The sequence below is a fragment of the Mus caroli genome, chromosome 1 (assembly GCF_900094665.2).
Source record: "Mus caroli chromosome 1, CAROLI_EIJ_v1.1, whole genome shotgun sequence".
Classification (NCBI taxonomy): Eukaryota; Metazoa; Chordata; class Mammalia; order Rodentia; family Muridae; genus Mus; species Mus caroli.
The window spans coordinates 33,973,658-33,992,565 of NC_034570.1; the positions used below are offsets into that span (position 1 = coordinate 33,973,658).

Consider the following 18,908-nt stretch of genomic DNA (forward strand, 5'->3'; position numbering starts at 1 on the left):
CATTGCACAAAACAGGTCCACATCCCCCTGTGTTCTTTAAACCAAGTCTGTCCAATCCACAGCCTATATTGTGAACTCTCAAGGTCAGCACAAGGTTGTTTGGGGGGGGGAGTATTTGTAACTTGATTGCATGTTTTTTGAACTCTACAGATGACAACATCCCATCCCCTCAAAATATCAGGCCAGCATTATTAGACATCTTTTCATAGCCTAAGACAATTCGGTTTTGTCGAGTATGACCTGGATACACTAAAAGGTTGTCACGTCTGCTTTGAATCATCTCTAGATTGTTTGTATACCTCCAACAGTGTGTGTGGTATGTAAGTACTTAGTATAACACATATGTTTAGGAAATATTGACAAAAGGCAATCTATAGTTGGTTCGGCACAGAAGAAATCCTCTCCCAAGTGGTTTTGATCTAAGTCTAGAGATAGAAAACCCCCCCAGACATGAGGATCAACCTTGTGTGGTACAAACTGTTTGAACTAAATCAGAATCCTCACGAATATTTCAGCATTTTCTTGAACTAATAAAGGTGCCGCAGCCTTAACTGTCTAAGACAGCTTATGTAACAAATCATGATTATAAAACAAAGTGTGACTTTAAGGCATGTGGGTGATAGATCATTCTCTGCTCTTATTTCTCTATCTGGAAGGCTGAGTCACCTTCTCAATGGAAGCAGGGCTGTCCCATCTCCTCGAGTCCTGGGTTGAAGTTGCCTAGGAGCACTGTGGGTACAAACCCTGGTCACTGGGCAGAGATTTCAGGTTGGGCATAAGACCCAGTCCCACTCTGAGTATACCATGAGCCATACCGTGCCATGCCACCATTAGGATACGGATCGGATCGTTCTGTTCCTAGGATGCGTCTCCTCACCCTTCTAATATGACACGGATGAGGCAACCTGAACTTTGGAAGGGTATCAGTCTGTGCGAAGAAAGCCTAGATGTAAGACTCTTTGGTCAAGTTGAAGTCACCTAACTGTGGCCCTCAGGAAGGCAGAGACAATATCTCCCTGGTCCAGCCACTTATATCTAGTATGCTGGCTCATGTGGGCTGCAGCATAAGAGCACACCTCCTGCTACTCAGTCAGGGAATTGCTTTTAGTTGTGTCGAGGATCCCAGGCGTTTCCCCTCCTCTCTGGGACGAAGCAACAATGGTATTTCACTGGCATTTCTCTTCTGTCCTTAGATGTTTCTGCAGCAGCCAGCTGTGTCCCTGAGCTTCAGCAGTGCGCAGCGACCAGCAGCTCAGCAGCAGCTGCAGCAAAGGCCCGCTGCACCGTCTCAGCCCCAGCTTGTGGTCAACACTCCACTGCAGGGGCAGATCACGTCCACCCAAGTCACAAACCAGCACCTGCTCCGAGAATCGAATGTGATATCCGCCCAGGTACTGTACCCACTTCTGCTTCCTGTCCGTCCCGCTAGGGTAGACATGCTCTTACAGCTAAGATGTACTTGGCTCCGGCAGATGTCAAATTCTAGAAACCTAAACGCCCTTCTCCGGACTAGGGAAATAATACAGTGGTGGGCTTTTTCATTAATTATTACTGTAAAGCCATTTTTGAAGGTTCAAAATGTATTCTCTCCTGCACTTTGTACTGGGAGAAGCGGCGCTGATGGTTAAAGCTAGATACTCGAACGGAGCAGAGTAAGGTCCTAAGCCCCTGCTTCTGGGAGTTCTCAGCACAGCGGGCAGATTGCTGCTTCTCCAGCAGCCTTCGCGTCCACACAGCTCCTAGGGCTCCTGTGAGCATCTGTTCCCTGGGAGCATCAATGGAAGAGGGGTTTTGTGGACTGCATCGTGCTCCTTATCAGTACAGAATCCGGGAACTGGGCCATCTAGTGGACAGATAAATAAAGGCATCCTCCAGATCCACAGGGGATAGCGTGAACCCACTCTTGGAGCCTAAAACTTGAGGAGATTCGATTCCCTTGCATTAAATGGTACAGCATTTACACAAGACGTGTGTGCTCCTGTATAATTTATTTACTTACTCATTTAGTGACGCTGGGGTTCAGACTCAGGACTTCTCCCATGCCGTGGAAGCACTGTACCCTGGTGCTCCACTCCAGACCCCCTAATATTTTAATTCATTTTAGATGTTTGTTTGTTAATTTTATGTGTAGGGGTGTTTTACCTGCATGTATGTCTATGCGCTATGTGCCTGGTGCCCACAGAAGCCACGAGAGGATATCAAATACCCTGGACATGGATTTACAGGTGGTTGTGAGCCACCATGTAAGTGCTGGGAATTGAACCTAGGACCTCTGGAAGAGCAGCCAGTGCTGTTAAATGCTGAGCCATCTCTTTAGCCCCCCTAGATGATTTATAATGCCCCATACTGCACCAGTGCTGTGGAAATAGTTGTCATCTAGGGATGATGAGAACAGCTGTGTATGATCAGTATGTGTCTTTTTCAAATACTTTTATTGGTTATTGAAGTGATAGATCCGTGTAGCAGGAAGCTTAGTCCATCTTTATGCAAATTAAGAGTTTTGCCTAAAAACACAGCCTTTTAATCTGACAGGGTCATCAAAACAAAACAAACATCTGAAGGCTGGGAGTAGCCCACAGGGCTCTGGAAAAGCAAACTGAGGCAGAGTTAGTTCAGATACCAAAAGATGTTGTAAACGTCAAAATCTAAAACCTTGAGTTGTCATTGTAGGAACGGCCCATCAGTGTCACATACAGAACCAGAAAATCGGGGCCGGGCCACCCCCTCGTTCACTCGTGATTTGAGTCAGCAGATATTTGCTGAAGGCTCCCTGCATGGCCAGCACTGAGAGAACCATGAATGAGAAAGAAAACCCTCAGCTCCAAAAGGGAGAACAGAGAAAAAAAAAATGTGTGCACATCAGAAAATGTCAGAGGGTGGGGTGGGAACGGTGTACAGATGAGTTGAAGATTTAATATGAGCAGAAGAGGTCTCCCTGAGAGGACTGTATCTCAGCAAAGCCCACAGTGTGTGGTGAGAGTCAGCTGGATCAGCATCAAGTGGAGGAACATGGCACAAAGATTGGCCGGCACGTGCAAAGGTCCTGAGGCCGACAGGCCCAGCGAGGAGCAGAAACAGCAAAGAGCTCTTGGTTTCCAAAGTAAAATCCGTGAAGAAAAAAAAAATTAATCCTAGTTCAATGAATGGTTCAGTTCTGCTGAGAGCCTGGCACTGCCCATGAAATTTTAAGAATCTTCAAGGGGCTTACAATCCAATGGGGAAGATATTCAAAATAGAAACAATTCACTGCACAGTTGGTGGGTCCTAACTTAGAGGAGAGGCAAGAGTCAGCAGATAAGAATTCTATGAGGTTTCCTAGAGAGATGGTATGAGTTCTTTCTCTCTCTCTCTCTCTCTCTCTCTCTCTCTCTCTCTCTCTCCTGTTAAATGATATTCCAGGGTCCAAAGCCAATGAGAAGTTCCCAGCTGCTGCCTGCCAGCGGCCGTTCACTGAGCAGCCTGCCATCCCAGTTTAGCAGTACAGCTTCCGTGCTCCCGCCTGGCCTGAGCCTCACCACGGTTGCTCCCACCCCTCAGGATGCCAGCCAGTGCCAGCCCAGCCCTGACTTCGGCCATGACCGGCAGCTCAGGTATGACACTAGGCTGTTGAAAGGACAGGAAGGGGTCACTTGCCCTTTCCCTTCATCTCTCCATTCTGCACAGCAAACGTCCAAGGCTTCCCAGTTGGTCTCAGCTGAGGAGGTAGCAAGGAAGACCTTGGGATCCTGAAGGTCATGGGCGTGACCCATTGTGTGGCTCAATTGCCTTTGAGAGGCACAGTTTGGGTACTGTTCTAGTTTCGTTTATGTTTCTGTAATAAAATCCTCTAACAAGCAGGAAATTGGGTGAAGACGGCATTTTATTCAGCTTACAATTTCAGGTTAATATTCATTATGGCGGGGAAAGTCAAGGCAGGAACTTCAAATATCGAGTCACATTACATCCACAGTCAAGAGCAAAGTAAAGTGCACACTTGCTTTCCTCGCTTGTGCTTGGCTTGAGTACACTACCCTTACACATTTCAAGAGCCCTGCCTAGAGAATGGTGCTGCCCACAGTGGGCTGGACCTCCCTGAAGTGATTAAGACAGTCTCCCCCAGGATATGCCCACAGGCCAACACAGTATAGACAGTCCCTCACTGAGACTGTCTTCTAGGTGATTCCAGACTGTGTCAAGGTGACAGTGAGAACTGGCCATCTCAAGTACTGACTACGATATCTCTCTCTCTCTCTATCTCTCTCTCTCTCTCCCTCTCCCTCTCCCTCTCCCTCTCCCTCTCCCTCCCTCCCTCTCTCTCTCTCAAAGGCTGTTGCTGAGCCAGCCCATCCAGCCTATGATGCCTGGATCCTGCGATGCCAGGCAGCCCTCAGAAGTCAGCAGGACTGGACGGCAAGTCAAGTAGGTGGGAATGGGGTGGGCACCTGGGTGGAGTAGTCTGAGCCTGGCCCTTTCATTTTCTTAAAATGATGCTCCAGGAGCTAATGTTCCCGACAATAGTACTCCAAGCTTTCGGGTTCACTGTGGATGTTCTACAAAAAAACAGGATCAAGCCTTCAGAGGGGCTTTCCTCGCACTTTCCTTTCACTGGTGCTCATGTAAATAGATAAAAACCTGACCTTTACTCTTCCACGCTCCAAACAGGAGCTGAGGGAGAAGAGTGACACCTCCCAGGCTGCAGTCATCCTTGGGCTTTTTAAAAGATACAGATCCCAACGCCTTCATCCGAGCTGCCATCCTGAGTAGACATGACCCCTTCGCCTTCCTTAGGGCTCGCTCCCTTCAGCTGGTTCTTTACAAATGGAATGCACTGGGATTCCCTGACCCCATGCCTCTGGCACTGTAACCCAAGACCAGGAGATGCACCAAACATGACCTCCCTCCCCTCTCTGAGATACAGCCTCCTCCCACATTTCTGGCCCAGGGCATTTTCTGTTGTTATAACTGGGTAATCTATGAAGGTTTTCTACGCCTCCTGGTTCTAGATAATGGAAAGGCTAAGCAGATGGTGCTGGCGTCTGTCCAGCATCTGGTGAGATCCTTCTTGCTGCATCATGACATGGGGGAAGGGAGAGCAGTGTTCTGAGTTCTCCTATTCTTTTTATAAAACCATTAATATCCTCATGGGGGCCCCACCCTAATGACCTCATCCAGTCCTGATTACTTCCAAAAGCCCCACCCAAAAATACCGTAAACAAGGAGCTTGGAAGCTAGGTTGCCATCTAACACATGGGCTTTAGGGAACATACTCAAGCCAGAGTACCCCCCAGTCTCTCCTCCTCCTATCCATACTGAGGGGTAGATGTACACAGCTTTAATTAGTATTGCACCGGGGTTACTGGAGACATGGGGCAAATCATTTAAATGCTGCTAGAAAGGAGGCTTTTAAAAAGTAGCCTCTGGGTTTCAATTTTCCTCCTCTTTCAAGACAGGATTCTCTGGCTTTGGCCTTAGCGTGCTGGGATATCGGGTGGGTTCTCTACCACACCCAGCCTTTAGAAGGGAGGCTATCACATGATCCTTCTTTATGTAAGCACTGTTTGAGTTTATCAGGACACTGCTAGCTAACGGAGCATGCTGTGCAAAGCCTCCCTGAGAATTCTTTCTCTGCCCACTGCAGCCCGTAATAGCATAACTGAGCAGTTCCTAAGCTCGTGGGAGTACTTACAATGATTCCCTTTTCTCCCAATAAAAAATCTATAGCTTAAGGATGCTTCCTTTCTTCCCTTCAGCCAGTGGAGAGTCTGGGCTTTAGGAGAATCAGGTCCAGAAGGCCACATGTTACCTATGGCAGAGCCATGGGCTCAATGGCTCCAGAGCACAAAACCCCTTGGCTCTAGATCTTCAAGACAACTTGCTAGCCTAAGTTATCTATTTAGGGGTCTCCTTTCAGCCTATAGATAACTTTCTCTGTTGTCTCTGTCCTATTAATACTTGGCCTCCTCCCTTTGTCCCTGTTTGGGAATGGGCACAGTCATGGATCCTGTGGAAAGCCATCTTTAAATTCCCCTGCTTCTGTTCTCAATTAGGCAGGCGGGTTTGGATTTTGGTTTTGAATTTTGCTTGTTCTTCCTAAATGTTCCAAGTAAGTGGAAAGAAAGATGCTTGTTACCTCAGTTTCCAGAGATGCTTAATCCTGCTAGGAATGAGGCAAAACCCACAATATTTTCCCCACCAGCAGCTGTAACTGCCATTTTTGGTCAAACCAATCATTGCTATGCTACTGTCTCTTCCAGACATGACCTAACAGCTCTGTTCTCCAGAGAATATCAAGAGCTGCCTCTCATATACACACAAAGGTCTCTGTAGGGAAAGTCTGGAAGCCCCAAAGCCTGTTACAGATGACCTCATACAGGGAAATGCCATCACTAAAACTCAAACCCAGAAGGGAATTCCCTATAATGTCTTTGAACATTACCCTGTTCTTCCAGACCTTCCCATAAAGACCATCTGTCTTAGTTAGGGTCTTACTGCTGTGAACAGACACCATGACCAATGCAAGTATTTTAAGGACAACATTTAATTGGGGCTGGCTTACAGGTTCAGAGGTTCAGTCCATTATCATCAAGGTGGGAACATGGCAGCATCCAGACAGGCATGGTGCAGATAGGTTGAGGGTCTTAAAGTCCACACCCACAGTGACACACCTACTCCAACAAGGCCACACCTTCTAATAGTGCTACCCCCTGGGCAGAGCATATACAAGCCATCACACCGTATCCATAGTTTCTTGATAATAGACCATGGTCAACATCTTATTATGTTATTACTGCTATTGTAATAAAATATACATAATGTAACATTTATTATATAACACATAATATATAACACCTGCCATCATAACCATTGAAGTACACAGAACAGCTGCATCCAGTGCATCTGAGGTGTTCCCCAGCCTTCCATTTCCAGAGCTCCTCATCTCCCTAGACTGAAAGCATACCCTAGCTCCAGCCCCTCCCCCAACAGCTCCTGAAAGTCACCATCCCTCTCTCTGTCTTTCCATGACTTTGGCTATTTGGGCACCTTGTACAGTGTTTGCCCTGTAGTGTCTTCAGGTTTCCCTCCTAGCCTGTGTCAGTGCTAGGTGGTGCTGTGTTCCATTGTACAGGTGTGTTCATCAGTGGACCCTTGACTTCATCCTGCCTTCTGGCTATTATTGTGAATGATATTTCTTTGGGTGTGCAAATATCTGTTTGAGCACATACATTTACTTCTTTTGAATATATAATAAGAAGTGGAATGCCTGGATCATACAGAAATTCTATTTTTGTTTCGATTTTTTTAGTTAGCATATGAATTAATGGGATTTGTTGTGAAATCTCCTTACATCTGTGTGTTCTCATTCGTCCTCTAATTTCCCCGGCCTGTCCTCCATCCACACACCCTCTTGCTGGTTCATGTCCACTCCTCCAAGTAGGTTCTGCATAGAAACTTTTTAGGATCATGCAATCCCATTTATCCATTCTGGGGTTATTTCCTGTGGTCCCTTTCAGACAGTACTTGCTCATGCCTGTATCTTTAAATGTTTTCCTCCCATATCCAGCATTCCAGTGCTCCTAATAACGATCTTTGATCAGTTTTAAATTGACTTTACTCAAGGTGAAGAATTATGGATCTAGTTCCTTCCTCTACTTGTGAAAAAAAGAATCTAGCTTTGCCCGAACTGTTGTTGGAGGATGCTGCCCTTTGTCCAGTGTATACTTTGTGACACATTTGTTGAAGATTCAGTTGGCTTGGTTGTATGTGTTTATATCTGTCTCCTGTGTTTCCTTTGCTCCACATGTTTCTCTGCCAATGAAGTTCTTTGTTACTTTGGCACTATCGTGTAATTTGACGTCAGGTTTTGTGGTGCTTCCATGATGGCTCTTCCGGTAGGGACTATTTTGGCTATTTGGGGTCTTTTGTGTCTCATATTAATCTGTGGACTTTTTTTTCTATTTCTAAGAACAACACTGGAATTTTTATGGTGATTGTGTTGAATCTGTAGATCAGTTCTGATAATATGGCCAATATAACAATGCTAACTTTTCAAATTTTCCCATGAGTGTGGGAGGGTTTTTTTCTTTTCTTCTAGTACCATGTTGAGCTTCTTTCTTCAAGTGTCTTAACATTTCCATTGTAGATGTCTCTCAGCTTCTTGATTAGTTTCATCACTAGTCACTTTTAATGACTTGAAATTATTTTATGTAAGCATTTTAAAGTTATGAATGGGATTCCTCTCTGATTTCTTTCTTGACAAACACATTTTTTTGCATGTAGAAAAAGTGCTCATCTTTTTCTTTTTTTTTTTTTTATGATTTTGTGTCTCTTACTTTGCTGCCCATATTTCTGGGAGCCAAGAGTTTTCTGGTAGAATCTTCAAATCAAATGGCTGCATCACCTGCACATTGGGATAATTTCACTTCAATTTTCCTACTTGTATCCTTTTAATTTCTTTCTTATTTCCCCAGCAGGACTTCAAACACTTGGCTGAATGAGAGTTTTAACCCTTGTCTCATTTCTTATTTGAGGGGATATCCTTTCCATTCGTCTTATACAGCATAATGTTGGCTGTAGGGTTTCCATACAGACCTTTATTAAATTATGCTATAAGCCTTTAATTCCTAACTTCTTCATGAAAGACTATTTCCTTCATGAAGTAATGTTGAACTTTCTCAAAGGCCTTTTTGTTTCTATTAAAAAAGAGCATGTTGGGGGCTGGAGAGATGGCTCAGAAGCTAAGAGTACTGTCTGCTCTTCTGGAGGTCCTGAGTTCAATTCCTGGCAACCACATGGTGGCTCACAACCATCTATAATGAGATCTGGTGCCCTCTTCTGGCCTGCAGGCACACATGCAGGCAGAACACTACATACATAATAAATAAATCTCTTTTAAAAGAGCATGTATTTTTGTCCTCTAGTATACTTGTGTGCTATATTACATTTATTGATTTGCCTAAGTTGAACCACTCTTGGTCACGGCATATGATCTTCTTAAGGTGTTCTTGAATCAGTTCACAAGAATTTTATTGAGAATATATGATCTGTATTTATCAGAGCAATTAACCCACAGTTCTTTCTCTGTCTGCCCCCCTTCTTTCTCTCTTCCCCTCTCTCTCCCCCTCTCCCTTCCCTCCCCTTCCCTCCCGCCCTGTGTGTGTGTGTGTGTGTGTGTGTGTGTGTGTGAGAGAGAGAGAGAGAGAGAGAGAGAGAGACCTGGTTTAGTATCAGGTAGTACTGGCTTCCTAGACTTGAGTATTGCTCCTTCCCTTTGTATTCTTATGAAACAGTTGGAGTAGCACTGACTCTCTCTCTCTTCTCTAAAGACTCAGGTAGAAGTCAGCAGTGAATACACTTGATCCTGGGATTTTCTTCATTAGGATGCTGTTAATTGCTGCTTTGGTCTTGTTGATAGCTGTGGATCTATCTATATTGTTTATATACACTTGATTTAATTTTGGTAGGCCACATGCTTGTATAAATCTATCTATTTCTTCTAAATTTTTCCAGGATTGTAGGCATGATCCTCTGGATGTAATTGAAGTCTATTTTAACACTCCTAACACTCCCTTTTCTCTCTAACTTGATTGACTTAGTCTCTCTCTCTCTCTCTCTCTCTCTCTCTCTCTCTCTCTCTCTCTCTCTCTCTCTCTCTCATCAATCATGTTCATCATTTTAAAGAGCCCACTTGTGTTGACTGGTCCTAGGTTCTTTTAGTCTCCATTGCAGAAGGTTCTGTTCTAATCTTGACTACCTCTTGCTCCCTCCGGCTTCGGGTTTTGGCTTTGCTCTTGTTTTTCTAAGACACTGAGGTGCATCACTGGGATATTCGTGGGAAATCTCTGGATTTGTAATGTCATCACTCATAGCCATAAACTTTCCTCTTAGAATGGCCTTACCTGCGCCTCAAAGACTGGTAAGTTGCACCTTTATTTTCATTTAATTATGGAATGTTTTCCCTCTCCGTTCTTCAGCAACCCAGCCACCAATCATCCATGAGTGTTTTATTCAGTCTCCAAGTACTTGCCATTCCTAGAAATTCTGTTGCTATTGATTGCTAGCTTTTCCCTTATGGTCTTTTAAATACCAGAAATTGTTCTAATTATTTTGCATGTGTTAGGACTTGCTTGATGGCCTATAGTGTGTGTTCTGTTTTAAAGAAGGCTCCATAAGCTCCAGAGAAATATATGAATACCACCTATGTTGGATAACATAGTTCATCTATGATACGGTGTTTTGGGCTTGCTCATTTGTTTTGAGCTAGGTCTCATTATGTAGCCCTGGATGGCCTAGAACTCTAAAGATCCACCTGCCTCTGCCTCCCAAGTGCTGTGATTAAAAGCTTACATCACCACAACCAGCCCATGGTGTAATTCTTTTTTTTGTTTGTTTGGTTTGGTTTGGTTTAGTTTGGTTTGGTTTTTCGAGACAGGGTTTCTCTGTATAGCCCCGGCTGTCCTGGAACTCATTTTGTAGACCAGGATGGCCTCGAACTCAGAAATCCGCCTGTCTCTGCCTCACAAGTGTTGGGATTAAAGGAGTACGTCACCACGGCCCAGCTGGTGTAATTCTTAAGGGGTGTGTGTGTGTGTGTGTGTGTGTGTGTGTGTGTGTGTGATGGTGTATCCCACCTGTCCACAGTGCCTGCAGTGCATCCCCTGAATTCTTTGATCTGGAGTAGCAGGCACTTGTGAGCCACTCATGGGTTCTGGGAACCTAATTCATGTCCTCTGTAATAGCAGCAGAAGCTGTTAACTACTGATCTATCTCTCCATCCTGTGTAGTTTAGTTGTAGAACTTCTTCGTTGGTTTTTAGTTTAAATGACATATCTGAAAATGGAAATGAAGTATTGAAGTCACCCATTATTACTGCATGAGGACACAGCCAACCTTTAATGCCAACTAGTATTTGTTTGATGAAACTGGGAGTCCCAGCATTTGGTATCTGTATTTATGACTGCTATGTCTTCTTAATAAATTGTTCCCTTTGTTAATACATGGCGATCTTTTTATTTCTTCTAATTTTGATTTGAAGACTCTCCGCTATCAGAGGAGCTACAACAGCTTGTTTTCAGCTTTTCCACGCTCACCAGATTAACCTTTTTCCATGCTCAGCCTGTGCATGGCTTGGCTAGAGAGGTAGATTTCTTGTAATCGACAACAAGTTGTATCTTTTTTCCCCCTGCAAGCAGCTAATCCATATCTCATTATTGGTGGAATTGTGGTTGTTTCTGTTTGGTTCGATGATTGATCTTTTCTTTCTTTCTTTCTTTCTTTCTGTCTGTCTGTCTGTCTGTCTTTCTTTTATTTTTTTTTGGGGGGGGGGGGTTGAGACAGGGTTTCTCTGTGTTGCCCTGGCTGTCCTGGAACTCAACTCTGTAGACCAGGCTGGCCTCGAACTCAGAAGTCTGCCTGCCTCTGCCTCCCAAGTGCTGGGATTAAAGGCGTGCGCCACCACTGCCCAGCTGTTCTTTTCTATGCTATTAAGCTTTGCTGATCTGCTTTGCTGAACATGATAGACTCCTTCTTGACGCTCCTGCATTCATCCCCTCCTCTCAGAAAATCTATCCTTTCATTGGCTCTCCTGACTAAGTCCGTCTGTCTTCCTTCTTTTCTGCCAGCATTCCTGTAGTGTCTTTTGCAGTGCTGGCTCAGACATTGTGATGGTTGGCTTTAAGTACCCATTTGATGCATCCTATAATAACCTTAGAAAATTGTCTCAATGAGGAATTGTCTACTTTGGGTTGGCCTGGGGCATGTTTGTGGGAGACTGTGTTAGTTGTATAAATTGATGTGAGAAGACTATGTACACTCTGGGTCTTCTTAATGGGGTTCTGAACTGTGTGAGAGTAGAAAAGCCCAGTTAGATACAGCAAGCACACAGCTAAACATACACGCATTTATTTCCTTGCACTCTGAGCTATGGATGTGCTGGGACCAGCTGTCCCAAGCTCCTGTCAGTTGACCCCCTTAAGTGCTGGACTGTAACCTGGAATTATCAACTGACAAATCCTTTCTCCTCATAGTTGCTTTTTGGTTAGTGTATTTTATCATAGCAACAGGATTCAAAGCAGTGCTGTAGTCTTCCTCTTAGGATTTTTTTTAAAAGATTTATTTATTTATTTATTTATTTATTTATTTATTTATTTAATGGACAGTATGTAAGTACACTGTAGCTACCTTCAGGTGCACCAGAAGACGGCGTCAGATCCCATTACAGAGGGTTGTGAGCCACCATGTGGTTGCTGGGAATTGAACTCATGATCTCTGGAAGAGCAGTCAGTGCTCTTAACCACTGAGCCATCTCTCCAGCCCTGGCACAGTAACCATGAATCTCCTTAGTTTGTCTTTACCTTGAAATGGCCTTAATTATCCACCAATGTAAAAAGACTGACTGACTAGATTTCGGAATGTTGGTTGAGAGATATGTAGTTTAAGGACTTTGTCCTGTGCTTTCCCTGCAGCTGACCCCTTGGATGTGGATGCTGGAAACTGAACTTGGGTCCTAGAAAAACAGCAAGCTTTCTTATCCACTGACCATCTTTCCAGCCCAGGAAGCTCACTCTTAAGGGTTCAATCCCTGTGTGACTTAAAGGGGAGGAAACCCACTTCTATAATAGCAGTATCACCAGACTAAAATCGGTTGATCCCACTAATACATCTCCAAACGTCACAAAACAGACATTTTCACAAAACAAAAATAGAGTGTTTTCTGACGTTAAAAATGATTTGCTGCAAATTTGGAAATAGTAATGACTGGAGAAAGGAGATGGGGCTGGGGGAGGGGGGCAAGGAGAAAATAGAGGACAGCCAGGGATAAGTAAAGGAAATGAAGGAAAAGTGGAGGAAGGGGGGAGTGGGGGAAGAGCTGGGGGAAGCGTGACTGGGAGGAGAGGGAGGCCATTACTTGGGATATAAAGCAAATAAATTAATTAATTAAAGAAAAAAATCCACCCAGAATCAATTTAAAAAAGAAAAAAAACAAAAACAAAAGAGAAAGGGGAGGGAAGAGAGAGGAGAAGAGAGAAAGAGGGGAGGGAAGAGAGGGGGAGAGAGAGGGAAGGGGAGAGAGGGGAGGGGGAGGGGAAAGGAAAGGGGAGGGGAAGAGAGGAAGAAGGAAGGGGAGAGAGGGGAGCTGGGAACCTTCTTTCTGGGTCTTCAAGAGCAAGAAACTGCCAATGTGTGCACGCGTTCATGAGGCAGAGGTGTCAGAACTTGTGTGTCACTGGGCTCTATAACAAGTGTCCAATGTCCACCAAGGTGGTCCTACTTTAGAGGTTTCTCTTCTTGTTGTACAGGGGCGGGGGAGGGTGTCTCCATTCTCCACGCTTAGCTCTGTGCCCTCCGGAGACTTTCCAGACTGTCCCTCTCTGGGTAGGCTGCTGTTCTGCTGGGGAGGAGTCTCCCAAGTACATTAAGAATCAGAAGGTGAACCTCAGTCCTGGGGGCTGTCCACAAGAAGGACATCAAGGATTCTCCAGCAGATAGGTGGCTCCAGGCTGATCCATCGGGGCCCTGCTCTTCAACCCCAGGTACTTCTCTGCAGATAAGGTGTGCTCCTGACCACAGAGTCCAAGGCTGCTGTACCCCTTGCTCTTCACTGCCTGAGCCAGACCCTGAGTCCCTGGCTACTTCAGCTCCTCTGTACCTGGCCTCTCTTGTTCTCTGTAATTGCCTTCCCGATATCTCTCTGGCTCTGGGACTGTGGGAGGTTAAATTCAGGCTCCCTGACTTAATGGATTTTCCATTTGGGGGGACCTCCAGGATGGCCTCAGTTTTCAGCAGTAAGTTCCCTGTCAAGAATGGACCCAGCCATGGCCCTCTGAGTCCCACAGAATGACAAGATGGGCGTCCTCTTCACTACTGAATGCTCCACTTGAGAAATCACAACCTCACCAAAACCTGTAACTGGATCTAGGGCTCCTGGGAGCTGTGGACTTGTACTGAAGACAGGATTTGCAGTCCTAGAAAGTCCATCAGCTCTAGGATGGGCTTTCTGCTTCCCCATGGTCTACCTCAGAGCCCTGCTGTTCCAACCTGGCTTACCCCTGTCTCTTTCCCTGCATTCTTCAGCTGTTTCTCACTGCCCATGAATTTCTAAAGCTCTTTCTTAGGAGTAGGCTGTGTTAGCCTGTTCTGACTCTTCTCCCTCACCAGGTCACACGAAGGCAGCTTTTAGTCTGACATCTTACCCAGAAATCCCGTGTTTAAGTTTTTGAGAAACTACCATAATGGTTTCCAGCATGGCCTTACCACCTTACATTCGTACCGGCAGCACACAAAACTTTCTGTTTTTACACATCCTTGCTAACAAGGGTATTTCCCCCTTCTTCAGTATGTGTCAATATCTATACAGTACATGTATGTATGTCTTCATCATAAAGGTGTGAAGTGTTAGCTCACTTCAGCTTTGATTGGCATTCCTCCTATCGACTAGTTACAAATTCAAGTGCTTACTGGCCTTTCTATCTTTCCGTTGGATGAAAAGGACTGCTCAAGGGGGCTGGTGAGATGGCCCAGCAGTTAAGAACACTGGCTGCTCTTCCAGAGGTCCTGAGTTCAATTCCCAGCAACCACATGGTGGCTCACAACCTGCTCAAGCCATTTGCCCATTACTTTGGGTTCTTTTTGTTTGTTTGTTTGTTTGTTTGTTTTTAATTGTACATAAGTAAACTGTAGCTGTCTTCAGACACACCAGAAGAGGGCATCAGATCTCATTACAGATGGTTGTGAGCCACCACGTGGTTGCTAGGATTTGAACTCAGGACCTCTGGAAGAACAGTCAGTGCTCTTAACCTCTGAGCCATCTCTCCAGCCCTACTTTGGGTTCTTAGGCATTAATGGGATGTTGGTGATAGAGCTGTAGATGTTAGTGAAGGTTTTTGTGTTTGTTTGTTTGTTTGTTTGTTTGTTTTTTAAGATTTGTTTGTTTTATGTACATGGGTGTTTTGCTGTGTCTGTAGAAGCTAAAAGAAGGTGTCAGAGCCTGTGATGGTTTGTATATGCTTGGCGCAGGGAGTGGCACTATAAGGAGGTGTGGCCCTGTTGGAGTAGATGTGTCACTGTGGATATGGGCTTAAGATCCTCATCCTAGCTTCCTAGAAGTCAGTATTCTGCTAGCAGCCTTCAGATGAAGGTGCAGAACTCTCAGCTCCTCCTGCCTGGATGCTGCCATGCTCCTGCCTTGATGAGAACGGACTGAACCTCTGAACCTCTAAGCCAGCCCCAATTAAATGTTGTCCTTATAAGAGTTGTCTTGGTCATGGTGTCTGTTCACAGCAGTAAAACCTTGATTAAGACAGATGCCCTGGAACTGTAGTTGTAGGCAGTTATCCACCATGTGGGTGCTGAGAACCAAACCCAGATCTTCTGGAAGAGCCGTTAGTGTTCTCAACCACTGATCCCCCTCTCCAGCCCCTGTAGTACTGTGTCAGGCATCTCTTTCTCAGAGGATCTGTTTTATTTGAAACTAAACAGGTATGCACAGAGCCAAGTGATGTTTCCAAGTCCAGACTCACACCCTACCAGCAGCAGCGCCTCCACCCCGGTCCTGCTCATGGGGCAGGCAGTACTCCATCCCAGCTTCCCTGCTTCCCGTCCATCACCACTGCAGCCAGCACAGGCACAGCAGCAGCCACCACCCTATTTGCAGGTAGGTGAGCTCAGGGAGTTGGGGGGAGGGGGGAGCAGGGGCGGGAACAGGGGCGGGAACAGGGGCGGGAACAGGGGCGGNGGGGCAAGGGGGGCAGGTTGATGAACCACTTGAGTTCAGTGAACCGAGGCTGAGTTCCAAATTCGACTTTTACAGACATTTTTTTCCCTTGTAGAGAGCAACCTCGGAAAAGTTCATATCTGGTTAATTTTAATGCTTAATGTACAGTATGAAAATTAGGGGTAGGTTAACATTATGCTCCATATGCTGGCATGCTGGAAAGATCTATTTTAAAAATAATTCTGTTTTGTTTTGTTTTTTGAAACAGAGTTTCTCTGTGTAGCCCTGGCTGTCCTGGAACTCACTCAGTAAACCAGGCTGGCCTCAAACTCAGAAATCCACCTGCCTCTGCCTCCCAAGTGCTGGGATTAAAGGTGTGCACCACCATGCCCAGCTAAAAATAATTCTTATCAGTTGCACATCTTGATCTGCTCAAACTTTCACCAAGAGAAAGTCAAAAGCTAACGAGTGTTTTTGTCAAACTTTTTAGTGCATAGAAGTATACAATTAAAACACAACTAGTTAAAGATCCATCAAGCCGCTTTAGTAAATATGTTAATGTGTGAAATAGAGACTTTACATGGAAACTGGAGGCACGGTTCACAGAGACACCATTCAGAAAGCAGAAATTAGTTCACTCCATTATTAAGCACACCAGAAGGAGGAAGGGTGGGTGCCAGTGGCCTGGGGATTCAGATACGGGCCCTGTTCCTTCAGGAACTCTCAAAGGGTTCCATTCTCCCTCACACCTGTCTAGGGCGCTCCCCTAGCGCATCCATGATCCTGCCTTGTGAGACTTTCCCTAGACTCACAGGACCACCCACCTCAGCAGGGCATCTCTGAAGCCTAAAGACAGCATGCGATGCCTGAGATGGAGAGAGTCCGCATCCTTAAAGATCTGGGGTGCCGTTTGATGCTAAAGCTGTTAAACTATCTGTGGTATAATCTTCAAGTCTCCCTGGCCACACCCACCGTGATAGTGGGTGTCAACTCCAACTTTGGCTTTGTAGATCTTGTCAGTCCCCACTCAGGACAGGGAAGTCATCGGGTATGGCAAGCAATGAGGCGGAGAGACAGAGATGGAAGTGGGAACAGGTCTCCATGTGTCTTCAGCAGCCACAGTTTGCAAACACCTACTGCATTCACGATGCAAAGTAAAGATGCTAGAGTGCTTCAGCAACCGTGGTGCCCTTGGCATCTCAGAGCGCATGCATATGTGGAGGTGGGCTGCACAGCACAGCTGTGTGCTCAGGCCCTAGCGGTGCACAGAGAGAAGAAAGGAAGGCTCAGAGGCATCTCTGGCAGAACCCGACCATCAAAAAAATACTGAGTTTGAGTGAAAGAGAAGAGATGAGAGGAGGGTGTTTTAGCAGACAGTCCAGCATAAGGCCAGGGATAGGTATGCTGCCAAGTCTCCGAGGTAGTATAGGGACACTAGGTTAGTAACAAGGGACATTTATTGTAGGCAAGACTGGAAAATAAGAGTGAAACTGCCAAAGTCAGTCTGACTGGTTGACTGATTTGCATTTCCAATCAGGAACTTGTCTTTCCAAGTTCTGAAAAAATGGCAGTATTTGAAGTAGACACAGGACGTAATCTAAGAGCCATGCACATGTGTGCAGATTCTTCCCCACCCATAAATTACATGGGCCTCAGGCTCCACCATCCACAAACACAGAAGACTTTACATAGATGGTGTGCCTCTGATTCAGCCTCAGTCCCAAGCCCATTGGCCAAGAAAGAGCCCCCTCCTCTTCCCCACCCAGAGTTGATGCACAAGTGTGCAGCCAGAAAGCTTGGCTTTTCCCCATCATGCACTCAGGCATGCACTCACCTGCATGCATGCCTAGCGGTCTGAAGAGGGAGTCCCAGAATCTGGCAGCATCTGGTACAAACCCCAAAGGTACTGAAGTAACTTGAAGAGTAGAGGGACTGGCCAGTCACGCAGCCACTTTTCTGCTCTTTCCTGCGTACAGGCACCAACATCTCTGCACAGTGAGCAGCCGGACTCCCTCCTTCTCTCCACCTTCTCCCAGCAGCCGGGAACCCTGGGCTATGCAGCCACACAGTCTACACCTCCACAACCCCCACGCCCTTCCCACAGGGTCAGCCGGCTGTCAGAGTCCTAAGGTCTCAAGCAGCCATCAGGGTAATGCCCTGACACTGGAGTCCAGAAGCAACCAGCTTTAACCAATGGAAAACAGGGTTGGCCGTGGGAGATGGAATGAAACGTTTCCGTGACTTTGGCGCACCCTGTATACATTTCAGACCTCCTGATGGTAACGTGTCCGGAGTGTGGCACTGGCAGAATGGGGAAAGAACAGGAATATTGGCCATGATTCCTTTGCCCTGGGCTTCTTGGGCATCCGCTACAGCCATACCAGACAGGAACCAATCTTCCCTGTGTGGGCACCGCTTCCTGGTCTATTTCCCTTCACTGTCTCCAGGAGAGAGCGCTCCAGGTACTCTACCAACTGACACAGGTCCCAAGCCCTAACAGGCCTTCACTCTCTTGATGGTCTTTCCTTTACAGTCAAGGACTAAGTTAAAGGTCTCTGGAGAGAGTATAAAGAGATTATTTTTCATCGTTTTTAAAAGGTTGTTTTTGTTTTAATTTGCACACCTGTGCACAAGGGAAATAACTTAGGCACTTTCGGAGTTTGTGTTTGTTTTGTTTTGTTTAATAAGGTCCCATGGCTTCTTTGGGAATCCACGATAAGAAAAACAGCCCCACCAATCAGATAGCGGAGCCTGTTATTAACGAAGCTGCAGATCCTTGGCCTAACCCCTAGCGGACTAAGGCTCTCCCATGCCTACCAGGGGGTGTTTTCCTTCCTAAACAGAACACTGGACTCTTCCTGTTATCTTCACCGAGAGTAGCTACAAAGGTAGACTCAGAGCCAAGCACAATCTCACAATGATTCCAGAATTCCCTAGAGACCTCTTGGAGGGCAACAGGGCAGGCTGCATCTCCCAGGAAACCAGGCACATGCCGGCCATCCTAGTGAGGCAGGCGGCCGCACCTTTCCACTTCTCTTCCCCATGATTCCGAAGATTGGATTTTCCTTTTCAGGATGCACTTTGCTTTTTTTTTTTTTTTTTTTTTTTTTTTTTTTTTTTTTTTTTCGAGGTGTCTCTAAAGAGAAGATTTTATGTAATTATAAGAGGAAGTGTAGTGAATTGTACAGCTGTTGTAATAATGACCTATTTCTATAAAAAA

The 18,908-nt window shown here is 45.7% G+C and overlaps 1 protein-coding gene across 2 annotated transcripts in view; it reads left to right on the forward strand.

The window, feature by feature from the left end:
* Npas2 (neuronal PAS domain protein 2) overlaps positions 1-18,908 on the forward strand; it is a 164,628-nt gene extending 145,720 nt beyond the window's left edge. For both annotated transcript variants that reach the window (XM_029482993.1, XM_021158035.2), the window contains exons 17-21: positions 1,194-1,391; positions 3,400-3,590; positions 4,306-4,398; positions 15,454-15,628; positions 17,665-18,908. In XM_029482993.1, the coding sequence (XP_029338853.1) occupies positions 1,194-1,391; positions 3,400-3,590; positions 4,306-4,398; positions 15,454-15,628; positions 17,665-17,817 (810 nt within the window). In that variant the 3' untranslated portion in view covers positions 17,818-18,908. The remainder of the gene's footprint in view (positions 1-1,193; positions 1,392-3,399; positions 3,591-4,305; positions 4,399-15,453; positions 15,629-17,664) is intronic.